This window comes from Strix uralensis, chromosome 4 (genome assembly GCF_047716275.1).
Source record: "Strix uralensis isolate ZFMK-TIS-50842 chromosome 4, bStrUra1, whole genome shotgun sequence".
NCBI lineage: Eukaryota > Metazoa > Chordata > Aves > Strigiformes > Strigidae > Strix > Strix uralensis.
Window position 1 is genome coordinate 1,689,644 of NC_133975.1, and position 12,314 is coordinate 1,701,957.

General features: G+C 46.6%; 1 protein-coding gene across 6 annotated transcripts in view; it reads right to left on the reverse strand.

Moving 5' to 3' along the window:
* EXOC6B (exocyst complex component 6B) overlaps positions 1–12,314 on the reverse strand; it is a 353,544-nt gene that overhangs the window by 120,295 nt on the left and 220,935 nt on the right. For 4 of the 6 annotated variants that reach the window (XM_074865395.1, XM_074865391.1, XM_074865392.1 and 1 more), the window contains one exon: positions 10,301–10,330. The exons of the other annotated variants lie outside the window; for them this stretch is intronic. In XM_074865395.1, the coding sequence (XP_074721496.1) occupies positions 10,301–10,330 (30 nt within the window). The remainder of the gene's footprint in view (positions 1–10,300; positions 10,331–12,314) is intronic. 6 annotated transcript variants of the gene reach the window in all.

Genomic DNA, 12,314 nt, shown 5'->3' on the forward strand with positions numbered 1-12,314 from the left:
TGAAGCTCTCCCAAAGACATGACCAAGGGACGCCTAGCAGACCACATCACCACGGACCCCACCAAGTCAATCACACTTCAGATCAGCCATGAAATCATCTCTTTTCCTCTGAATTTCATCCTTGGGCAGCAGATGGAAGCCTCCGGGTTCCCAGGAGGATGGGCAGCCACCGCGGGGAAGGTCAGCACGGAGGCTACGGAGCCGGCACTGCTCACGGTAGCGCGTTTGTTTGAAAATAGCAAATATGTTAACAATTAGGGAAAGGAAACGCTGAAAGGCTGCCTTGTTAATTAAGGAACTTGCTATCAAAGGACTCATTAAAAGCTACTGAAACGGAATGGTTGTTAAAATAAATACCCATTAATCTTAACGTGCAATCAGGAATATGCTGCCTCACGGTGGGGGGGGAGAGGGGGCTCCTCGGCACACCCCTACCGCTGCCAGAGCCGCGGTACTGGCACAAGCTGGCAACGACCCCCGGCTGGAGGCTCCCAGAAGAGACCCCAACAGGTTGTCTAAGGGGCATCATCCCACCACCCGGCAGAAGAACCTCTGGCTTTAGTGAGGAGGAACCTGCGGGTGCCTCCTGCTTTTCACCCGGCCAAAATTAGGTGCAATGTGGTCATTGAAACGCAAACAAAAGTCCTGTTGTAGCACCGAGAACATTTCCACCAACTCGCCAAAGAATTAACACAGCATTTCCATGAAAAACAAAGCCTGACAGGTTTCAAATGGTCTGAGTTCCCAATTATTTTTATTTTTTCGCTACCAACAGAATTTCTTTTTAACCTGCAACAAGCATTGGGATTGATGTGATTAAGTATATTTAGACGTGCAAATCCACGGACTTCATACAACAGAAAATTGGGCCAAAAAATCGGAATTCCTCAATATTAAATGTCCACTCTTCTATAAACACAAGTTGTCCTGATAATTTCAACACTGAATTTGCTGACTTTTCCAATTCATAATGCAATACTGGTGGAATATTTTGCAGAAGATGGAAACATGATGCTGTAACAATGAGCAATTTTTTGGTGGCATAAAACCACGAATAATCCCAGTGGATACTTTCTGTGCGGGCACGGATGAAGATTTCAGACCTTGCAGACCCCCAGGCATGATCTCCTCCTGCCCCAGATGCCTCTGGACTGCCCTTGCTGCCCGCAGCACTGGAGCCCCAAATCTCACTAAACCATGGGCAAAATCAGTAAATCAGCTCGGCTCCCTCCTGAGAGGAGAGTTTCCTGGCTTGCATGTGCCATCCTGATTTGCCAGGTTCTTAACACCACCCTGATGCATTTTTATTCCCTTTTTTTTTAAAAAACAATTGTTCTGCAATCACTGACGATGCCAAAAAACCCCCAAATCTTTACCCAGATACATTAACACTTCCCAAACAGTCAAAACAAATGTACAATGAGTATTTTGCTGGTTTTAAGAGGTTTACTTAAAAAACAAATAAACCTCTCATTAATTGCCCAGAAACCCATTTTCAATTGTGACAAAGTGGTTTTGTGAGGGTTTTCAGTTGGGTTTTGTTTTGTTCTGTTGGTTTAGTGGGGTTTTTTTTAAAAAAAAAAGCTGTGGATCTGCACTCAATATCTTACAAATAAAAGTGAACATATCCAGGACAAAGAGGTCCAGGAGCAACAAGTGAGAGCCCTGAGCAAAACGGATGGTCAAGAAGATGTGTCTACATTGACCAAGCCTGTAGGCTGGTGCGTCAACGCCACCCCGAGCAGGGTGGTCTCCAAAGACGCCCCCTCTGAAGGCAGGAGACCAGCTGGCATCAATGAACAGCTCGGTCATACAAACCTCTGTGGGTGCATCTCTGACGGCGTCGAGAGGCAACAGCACCAGGAACATGGGCCAAAACCAAAGCTCGTACCTACAGACCCACAGGATGGGATCAGAAGGACCCAGTGGAGGGAGAAGGGGAAGGGGAGCTTCCTAAAATGATGTTCTTTTTCCAGTGGGCTCAGAGCACTGAGGAGTTTGAGGGAAAGGTAAAGAAAACATCTGCCCCGGTATCTAAAATGATCTCAAGAACTGCAGGGTATCACAACTAAACAAAGCCCAGATTAAGGCACGAGAAGGGAAGTAACCATATGGAGTTAAAACACAACAGCACGAGTGTCAAATCACTGGGAACAATACAGAGCAGCAAAAAGAAAAGTTAATTTTTTTAAGTTTTATGTTTAAGATTATTAGACTCGTAAAGTTCTACACAGTCAGACCACACCACGCACCCCAGAGAATCAAATCCATCCCAAAGAGTATTAGCCTCAGATTAGGTATCAAGAGAGCAACTCTTAATTAATTAATTCTCTTTAGTCGGCTTTGCAGCACCCTTATTAAGAAGGAATCACTTTTTCCTCCCAAAATTGTTTGCTTTATGGAAGGAGGATGAGAGCAGAGCAGTTCCTGGTTTCCAGCAGGGAATGTGCTTTGGGCTGAGCGCTGTCACTTTGCGTCAGACGTGACCCGCGTGGGACGCGCGAGGTGACTGATGTGTGAACGTTAACGGTCACTTAGTGATTTCAGCCACCGTCAAGCTCCGTATTTGATCTCTGGCTCCATGAAGTCATCCCAGGAGCTAAACACTGAAGGCAGCGTGTTGACTTAAGGACTTGGAAAAAGGCGACTAGCACCAAGCTACAAGTTGATGTTCACGTGGTTTTAAAATTTGCCAAGGAAAAGAAGAAACCATCCAGCCAACACAAGAAGGTTGGTGATGAGCAGTGCTTGCGGGCCAGCGCTCCTGAGCACAGGGCAATGTCTGCTGGGGAACAGGATGCTCCCCACCCATGGACCCCCCCAGCCCTGGACCCCCGGGATGCTCCTCAGCCTTGTCCCATGGGATGCTCCCCAGCCTTGGATCCCCATCAGGTCTTCAGCTTCCTTGGCAGTTACAAAGTTAAAGGTTTCCTGATGCCTAAACTTATGAAAGGAGAGACAATGACCAGGTGTTTCTCTGAGGAAGGCATTTTGGATGCTGGGACCTACTGGAACAGTCAAATGCATTGCCTTCAAGTCAACAGCCTCCCTTCCAACAGCTACAAAATCCATCCTGCTACTCGCAGTGAACGAGACAGGCATCTGTGCCCGGGTTTACCAGGAATAAGAAGGGCCTCTTTCTCCCCAGGATCTGCCGTCCCAGAAGTGACTCGATGAACAACAGTTTCTAGTTTAGGAGGAGGACCGATGCTCTGTGCAGGATGAGCCGCAGGCGTTGCTCCCCTCCCCTCTACACCCGATTACTGGGGCTGGGAGCAGGGTTGGTTGCAGTCATCTATGGGGGAACCTTTGTTGTCATTAGCAAATCACCAGATTTAAACAGATTATCACCACCAAGGTACTGACATAGCCTTTTCTGAGTGAAACTGGGATTTTGGTCTTCTGATGACTTTGACCATCCCTATCACACAATACCTTGGTCCAAGAGACAGCCTCCCACCACTGAAATATCTCAGATTCACCACAGTAAATGTACGAAGAGCAACGCCTTGACGCAGTGCCAACTAACACAATTTCAAGCAAAAATTGTCTCGTGCAAAGGCCCACTCACCTGGAAAGCTGAGGGCATCGGAAGAGCGAAAGAAGCAGTTGCTCCAACCAACCTGGAAGGCCACCATTCTCTGACTGAAGCTTTCAAACTCACGCGAAAAGCTGAGCGCAAGCCCATGTTTAAGTGGCTGTCTTCCAGAAGTATTTAAAAAAATCGTCGGGGTGTCATTTTCAGAAGTAAACATTTACCACTTATATTCTATTTTGAGCATTAAAGGAAAAAGCTGTCACAGATACGGCAGCAAGACAAACACATGGCAAAGCTGAACTCCCAACAGAAGCTTAGAGGCAACCAGACAAATAAAAAAGAAAAGGGGAAAAAAAGCAAATACAGCAATTATCCTCACCACACAAAAAATAAACCAGGCAGTTACGCCGAGCACTGCGGCCTGATACAAAACCCCTCACATTCCAATAAAAGAGGAAAAACCGTAACAGTTTGGCTGTGTCAAAGATGCCCAAGGTCAACAGCTGGAGGCTATTTTGGCTGAAGCTGGTGGGAGACTCGAGGCTCTCCGAGAGCAGCACAGCAGAAATCACATCGGGGTGAGGGTCACCACCAGCTCCCACAGATCTGAAAGTGCTTGGCGCTTTTTTTTTATAATGTTCTTTTATTCTCACTTGTCTTTGGTTTGGGTTTTTTTTGAGTAACCAGCTCCATGGCAAGGTTTTTCCTACATAGGCATCGAGAGGTCTTGGCACTATGAACTGCATCTATTTGCCCACAAGCAGGAGCGAATACACCCAACAATAAAAGAACAACTCAAGGATTTTGTAGCCACATATAAATGTGGGATCCAGGGTAAGAGTATGCACAGGAACACAAGAATTTTCCCTCACTTTGACTGAGCTGTCAGAGTCAACAAGCAACGTTTGTGGGTTTTTTTTTTTTTCCCCAATAGGAAAATAAATAAATAGAAGGAAGGGCAGGGGGTGGAGAAGGGAGCTACCTCGGGACGCAGCTGTTACAACTGAGCCCAGGACAGTTTCTTTGAAGCCTTATGGGGGCACACACAAACACACAGCCAGGCAGAGGTATTCTGTAGAAGTTCAGTAGTTTGAAGCAAAGCTGGGAAGCTCTGGGGTGTTTTTTGCATATGCATACATGCAAAAAACACCAAGGAAAGAGGATTCCAAGATATGCATCTTTTTCCTTGCACACAATCCAAATGTATGGCAGGATATTTTTAATTAACTGCTTTTTTAAATGTCTATAGCATGGAAACACTTGTGTGGAGAGCCTGGCTCACCCGAATGGAGCAGCACCTGCGTTGGAGCAGCCAGCTGCTGTCTGGTTTCCTAAGATGCTTCAGAGATCTGTGCAAGGCCCTTCACATAGAACACAGGTGGGAAAGCACTCCTGCCAGTCCAGTCAGGGATACGACAGACTCATCCTCTGAGAAATGCTAGGAACTGTATGCTTTATCCTTATTAGCCACTTCACAGAATCCCAGAATCATCTCGGCTGGAAAAGCCCTTGAAGCTCCTCCAGCCCAACCATGAACCTCACCCTGACCGTTCCCAACTCCACCAGATCCCTCAGCGCTGGGGCAACCCGACTCTTCAACCCCTCCAGGGATGGGGACTCCCCCCCTGCCCTGGGCAGCCCATTCCAACGCCCAACAGCCCCTTCTGCAAAGAAATCCTTCCTAAGAGCCAGTCTGACCCTGCCCTGGCGCAGCTTGAGGCCATTCCTTCTTGTCCTGCTGCTGGTTCCTTGGCTCAAGAGACTCATCCCCCCTCTCTGCACCCTCCTTTCAGGCAGTTGCAGAGGGCCATGAGGTCTCCCCTCAGCCTCCTCTTCTCCAGACTAGGACTTGATTTAACTGCAGACCCTCTTGTTAATCACGTAACCATCCGATCCTGACTCTCCCACCAGGCTGGAAGTTCAGCCTGTGGCATCAAACTCCCGTTCCCAATCTGCTGCCTCCCACTTTCTTTACATGACCCTCTTTTTTAAACAATAAAAGATATAAAAGTCCCATCTACCTGCTCTCTAATTACTCCGCACGGTCACAGGCCACACTGCAAATGCCCGTGCCGCCTCCTTGCGCTGCAAAACGGCATCAGGAGACAGGGGCCGGCAGGGACCAAAACCCACGCAAAAACCCAAAAGACATGGGCAGAGCATGTCACAGCAGCTCAAACCACTTCTCACTCCCTCTGAAGGTGTCTCCACGGTGTGGCTCAACACCCTGGCCCAGCAGCAGGAGCAAATTGGACGAACCTGAAGCATTTGACTTCCACAGTGGCAGTTTGGCAGCGTCCCCCCAGCATTAAATTATTAATTTTTGCCATTTAAATGCATTTCAGAGCAAAGTGCAAGTAAACATGAGCAGCAGATGGAGATTCACTGCAAGCCCAGGGAGGGGACGGCGACCTGCGGACCTGCTGGCTGCGCTTGGACAAGACACAGGCTTGATGCTCCTAAATTTTCTCCTCCTCCCATGCTCCCCACTTGGGTCTCCACAAAGATAACATTCACCTCTGAAAAAGACACCAAGCCCCTGCACCAAGAGGTTTCAAAGAAAAAAACGTGGTGCTCCAACAGCAGAGGCATCTCAGCCTGCGAAGGAATTGAACCCATAAATAACCTGCATTTAACGAGCTTCTATATGTACACGAGAAGCATGAAGTAGCCCTAATTTTTCTGGGGCCTATTTGTGCCTCTCTCCTGGTCCCCGTGTCCACGGGCTGAGACTTTCCGAGTTACGTGACGCAAACCAGAACCGTGGCCTGACCGTGATCGGAGCACGCGGCTCCACAACTGGAACGAACGAGGAAAAAAAAAAAAAAAACAAACTACATATTTCATCCTCCTCTTTTGTGGCTTTTATTTTCTTTTGTACTCACTTTGGGAATAACATTCTTTCCATTGGGAAGAGCCTGATTTTCCATTAAATACAAAGCAGCTGCCATTTTGGAAACAAAAAGTTGATTAAATACAGATTTTTTTTTATTTTTTCCCTAACGTACGAGGAGCTAGAACCATGCTTCTTTCTGCTGATTTATCAGGGCAAAGCATCTGCCAATTAAGGCAGTAGGAGGACTTAAAGAGCGTGAACTGAATCGCTTCATCTTTTCTATATAGTTTTATAATGATAATTTGGTGTTATAAATAAAAGGAAGGGTCGGCCTGTTGCCGTGACGTACGGCCGCCTGTTGGAAACGCAGCTAATACATGACTTAAGGCCCAGATGTTGAACAGACTGGAAAAAAGGATGAGCGCAAAACAAAAAAAAAAAAACCCATCCACCACCCACTCCATTTCCACTCTGTGAGCCATCAACGCCCAATTCAGGAGACTTTTTTTTTCCCCCCAAGCAGACCTGATTACTGAGTGACCAACACAAGCAGCATATGAAACTTCAGCTCACATTACATGTTTCCAAAAGCTAAATCTTACATTAAATTTCCTTTTTCAATATTGAGACATTGAAAAATAGAGAGAAGAGGGATGGTGAAAGCTGTAGAAATTACTGTTGTCTTGCTTTTTAATGAACCCATTGGGCTCTCCTTATTTATTGCCATTCATGAAACACAACGAAGGCAGGCCACGGCACGAGAAATCCATGAGGATCTGCACTTTTAAATGCTTTCCTTGCTCTCTCTTGCCGTTACACCTAACCTAAGCTGCAAGATCCAGGGAGAACATATCTCTGTGTAAAGATACCCCTACGGCGGTCACGAAATGACGTGTCCTTAATTGCAGCCACTTCAACCCCATCGACGACACTCAACCACGCTTATGCGCCTACCGGCTCCGAATGATGGGCACAAGCTCCCAACGCTTCTCCCTGTACCCTCAAATCAAGGAACCCCAGCACGGGGACCCCAAAGGACATTGCATGTGAAGGCTGGGCGCATCTAGGGCAGAGGGGTCTCCTCCCATGGGTAGGTTACAGAAGATAGCCGGGAGTTTTGGAAGCAGATGGGGTGTTCATCAACGTTCCTTTGCACATTCACAACTCAAGAAGAGCCTTACTAGTTTTCAGGTTGCTAGTGGATGAAATAAGAGGAAAGCCTAAAATTGCAAAGTCTATTGTTTCGCTTAAATTTCAGTCTAAAGGAGAAAAAAACCAAACAAAAAACCAACAACCCATACTTTAACTTCTGTTTGGGTTTTTGGAAGGTACACTCTGGGACTCTGGTGCGGGAAGCATCAGGCATGTTTGAATTCCTCACGCTGAGGATGGATTTTCAGTTGCCAAATTCCCCGTACCGCACATCTGATTCTTTGTGTATGTACGTGCATGCAAAAGTAAGCATAAAATAGCTTTATAAATCTAAGTTTGTAAAATAAAAATCAAAGCCAAACATGCCAAGGTGACTACACAAAGGGAAGCAACACCTAGGGAAGCGTGCACACCCTGGTTTAAAGGATTTATGGGACTGGGCATTTTAGCTTCAATTAATTTTCAAAGTGCTGAAAGCAGACAAGAAACCATGTAATTACAAGATAACTTGGCTTACCCGGATTCGAGTTAACTAGCGCTCCTGGGTTAATCAGAGGTCAGCCTTCTCCCCAGCCAACAAAGCTAAATCCACTGTATTTGAAAGCTTTGCTCCTTGCTTTAAAGCAACCGTGAGCTCTTGTTTCGACCCTTTCAATTTTGGTAAGTTTTTGGGATTTTGGAGGCACTGGAGAAGACCAGGAAAGTAATGCCCAGCCACCAGCCCGCAGCGAGGCGGGCAGCTCGGGACCGCACAGCCAAGCAAGCACTGCTCCAGTCACCTGCCCATCTCCTCCCCGTCAAGGCACCCTGGTTTTAAGGGCATTTTGCCCAAGTTTCAGGGCAAGCTGGCCTGAGCAACCCCCCCAGGAGACTCGGATCATCTCTGGAGAGCGGAGGAAGCCCCTTGAGGACCATACAGGGAGGATTTGGGATGCTGCTCGTGCCCTGTCCATGTCTGCATCCCAGGCAACTCGGGTTTTTTTTATGTGGGTCTGTATCTACACCACCAAGAAACTTCCAGGATTAGCCACAACTACTTCCCACTGGACATTTTAAACTCCATTACAATTACCCCTTTGTCCTGCTATTTTGTACAATCAGATTTTTATTTTTCAATCTCTTTTAGACAGACAGATTAGTGATTTATTTCCACCAATTAATACAAACTACCTAGAGAACAGAAAATTAGAGGGGTTAAAAGGAAAATTAGAATTCGTTGCAGTTAAAAACAAAACCAACTAAGAGCAGGCTAGCAAAGTCCCACCATATAAAGGGATTACTCCATTCCTGACCCTTTCCAGGGGACCTCCAGGTATTATTTTTCATTGATTTACCTTAATGAAACTAATGCACCCCTCTCCATAGGAAGCTGACTCCATAGCTGTCTAGGCACTGGATTCAATTAAAGAAATAAATACATCTGGCTTCTAAATGGTTGAAAGTCTTGAAAAGCCAGAGGCAATACCAGTTGCTGCATCTGTCTCTCTTAGGGTACACCCTAAGGACACCACATAAGATGATCGACATTCAACACCGCTCCTGGAAACCCGCGGCCGTGGGGGGATGCCTGAAGCATCCCTGCCTGCTCCCCGGCAGTGCAGGCAGCTCCCGCAGCCCTGCCAGCAACCCAGCCCTGGCTTTGATGGAAGCTGGCCTCAAATTGCTTTAACAAGGCTCTTTCTTTCCAGAAGCTGGCGTTGATTTGAGACCTCGCTGTTGACTTAGAAACCCCCAGGTGCCCAGCGCCTGCAAATACTCAAGGCTTAGCTATGCTCAGTTTCCAGGAAAAGGGTTACAAGCATCCAACCGCGGCATGAAATATCAATACTACCATGGCAGCTCAGCATTAAAATGAAGAGCAGGGGTTAAAGGCGGAAAAGCAGAAGCTGGGGTAGAGGCTATGCCTCCGCGCCGGCCGCATCTCACACCGCAAAACTGCGTCGAGCAGGGCTGCACCAACAAAAAAAAAAAAAAAAACAAACCACGAGGCACGCTTTGCTCGCACGTGCCTTGGCTTGCAGACGTGGGACTAGAGGAAACAAGGTAGCTCGAGAGCACCTTGTTTGCCATCCAGCCGGAGAAATGCCGCTGCTTATTCTCCCGCACATGAAACAAGCAGAAATGACAACGATTAGAGGGGTTTGTTGAACCAGAAGGCAGGTCCGAAAGGTCTCCTTTGTGTTCTTTGTGCTAACTGCCCTAATCCAAATAGGGAGATAAGTAAACGTCAAGAACCCACACTATTTTCTGGATAAAATATTATTCTACCACTCTAGCTGGAGGGAAGGCTGAGTGGTCAAGCCCCAGGTCAGAGCACTTAGACCAGGAGGAATGTCAGGCTGAAATCCCCCTGGGGGCTTTGTCCGAACAAAATACAGGGAGCGAGGGGGGGGGGGGGGGAGGGGTTTACAAAGATCTTTTCTCTTCCAAGCAGAGGTTGAAGATCCCATCATGCTTTCCCTAATAACAGGCATTTCCCTTAATTCCCCACACATTTAGGGATGCGTGAGGGATAAAAGGATACAGTTAAACGTGATGTGCTCTAAAAGCAACAATTTAGCAGTGCTACTGCAAGGGCATGCTGGTGAGCAACCTGTGTGGCAGGAAACCCTTTCCCCCGGTCTCTTATTTAACCTATTGATTTAAACTTCTACTCAATCTTTTCCTTTCCTCCCTTTTGAGACAAAGGACCTTTTCTGGTTCAACTCACCCTCTAACATTTGAGGTGCAAGCAGAGCAGACCAAACGCGCACGACACGCAGTCTTGTACTCACCGACATTGTAGAGTGGACATCTACATCCCCCTACAGAGGACAACACAGGGAGTTTAAAGTCAAATGCAGAAGAGAGCAAAGCAACAGTGAGAAAAGCAGAGAGGTACACAATGGTCATCACCCATAGGTGCCTACAACCCATCAACGCTCCAACTGAGGCACCAGCGGCTCAGCAGTTGGCAGAGTATTAAAAAAAAGCAAAATATGGGTTCCTTGAATCTGGTCTAAGGAGGATGAGGAGGAAATGAAAAAACTACGGATCAGTCTTATAGTATGGAGTGTGGTCTGCAAGTCAACATGCACGTGCCTCAGCTTTCCCACCTGTAAGATGGAGGTGACGGACGCCAAACCCTAGTGAGTGACAGCAGGGATCAGCTCAAGCAAAACTTGCTCAGCTCTTCTGAGGCCAAGGGGACATAGTTATCTAAGTGCAGACAGGACTCTTGAAAATCTAAAGGTGTCTTTGGTGCTCATATGATGTTTTCATGACAGTTATTTTCCACTTGGGTCCCTCCCAGCATGGTCAAGGTTGTGGTTGGTGCAAAGTTCAAGGCATTTTACTTCCACGCACAGTGCCTTGCCTTTTAAAATATTACAGAGGGATTTGGCTTTTTAAATAAAAACATAGGTAATCGTTCTGTTTAAAAAGAAAATAAACACTTCCAAAGCTCTTTCTACCAAAGCAAGAGCTGCTGTGGCCAGCATGTTCATTTGCAACTGGGAAGAGATGCCAATACGGTGAATAAGGCAAAAACGTTGCAGGCAGAGCGGCCGCGGCATTCGTGCGGTTCCAGCTGAAATCTGTGCCTGCCATCTGGCAAAAATAAGCACAAAAGGAAAAAAAAAAACCAACAAAAAACCAACCCAAAAACCCCTTTGCAGAGAGTTCACGCTGAACTGCTCAAGACGGCAGAGGTTAGAGTTTGTTCGATCGCTGAAAGATTGCTTCCCCTTCCCGGGTCAGCATCACCTCTTGACCTGCCCTGATTACCTTCCAAAGGAGGTTATCAAGATACAAGACTAACAGAGGATTAAAGGAAACTTAAAATAAAAACAAAACACCCCCCCCTTCCCCCAACTCTGCTCCCCTCCCCCAAGAAAACATCCTTGCTTTGTTAACCTGACAGTTCACTGTAGGTGTTGACACAACCCTCCATCTTTGAGAAGCTTAATGTCAACAAATCAGTGTGTTTGGAGTAGCCCTGTCAATGCGATTTACATTAACTTGTCTAACAAGAAATAAAAACAACAATCAGCCATCAAAGACAAAAGGCTTTTTCAGTCATTCTTTTAAAAGTATTATGCTGGAAATGTTAATTTTTGAGGCCATGGCCCTTTACTTGCTGAAAACCAGAAACCACCTTTTTTTTTTTTTTCCTGAAGTGCTCTTTTTTTTTAAACTATTTTTTTTTCTTAAAAAAAAAAAAGTGTTTTCTTTTAAAGGAGGCCCGAGCATCCCATGTTAATAAGCTCACCAGCAGCAGTAACCGACTCTCCCTGGTTAACGCAGGAAGAGGGCAGCCTTGAAGCCAAATGTTAATTATGCTTTGATTTCCACCAGCGTGTTATTTGCTTTGAGACATTTTGGGCACTTAGCGGAGCATTTTCGAATTGTGGCTCTAAACCACCATGAAAATTTCCTGCAGCAGTGGTATGCACCAAAACCCCATTAACTTCACCATGAACTTTTCCTCCCCTGCGGCACACGCTGTACCCACCCGCGTGCCCTTCGCCGACGGGGGCTCAGCGTCCCAAAGCAAAGCTGCAAAAAAGCAAATCGCTTCCAGGGATTCCTAATATCAAGCTGTTTCCACCATCTCCCACAATGTCTATGTTGATGCTCCAAAGGAAAAATTAGGGATTTCAATTCCTGCTTGAACACTAGAGAAAGTGGAGACTCTTTCAGCCACTCCACAAGCCAGGACTAGCTTTGGTCTGGGTTATTTTTGGGGGGTTGCCCAGAGAGGTGGTAGATGCCCCATCCCTGGAAATGTTCAAGGTTGGACGAGTCTCT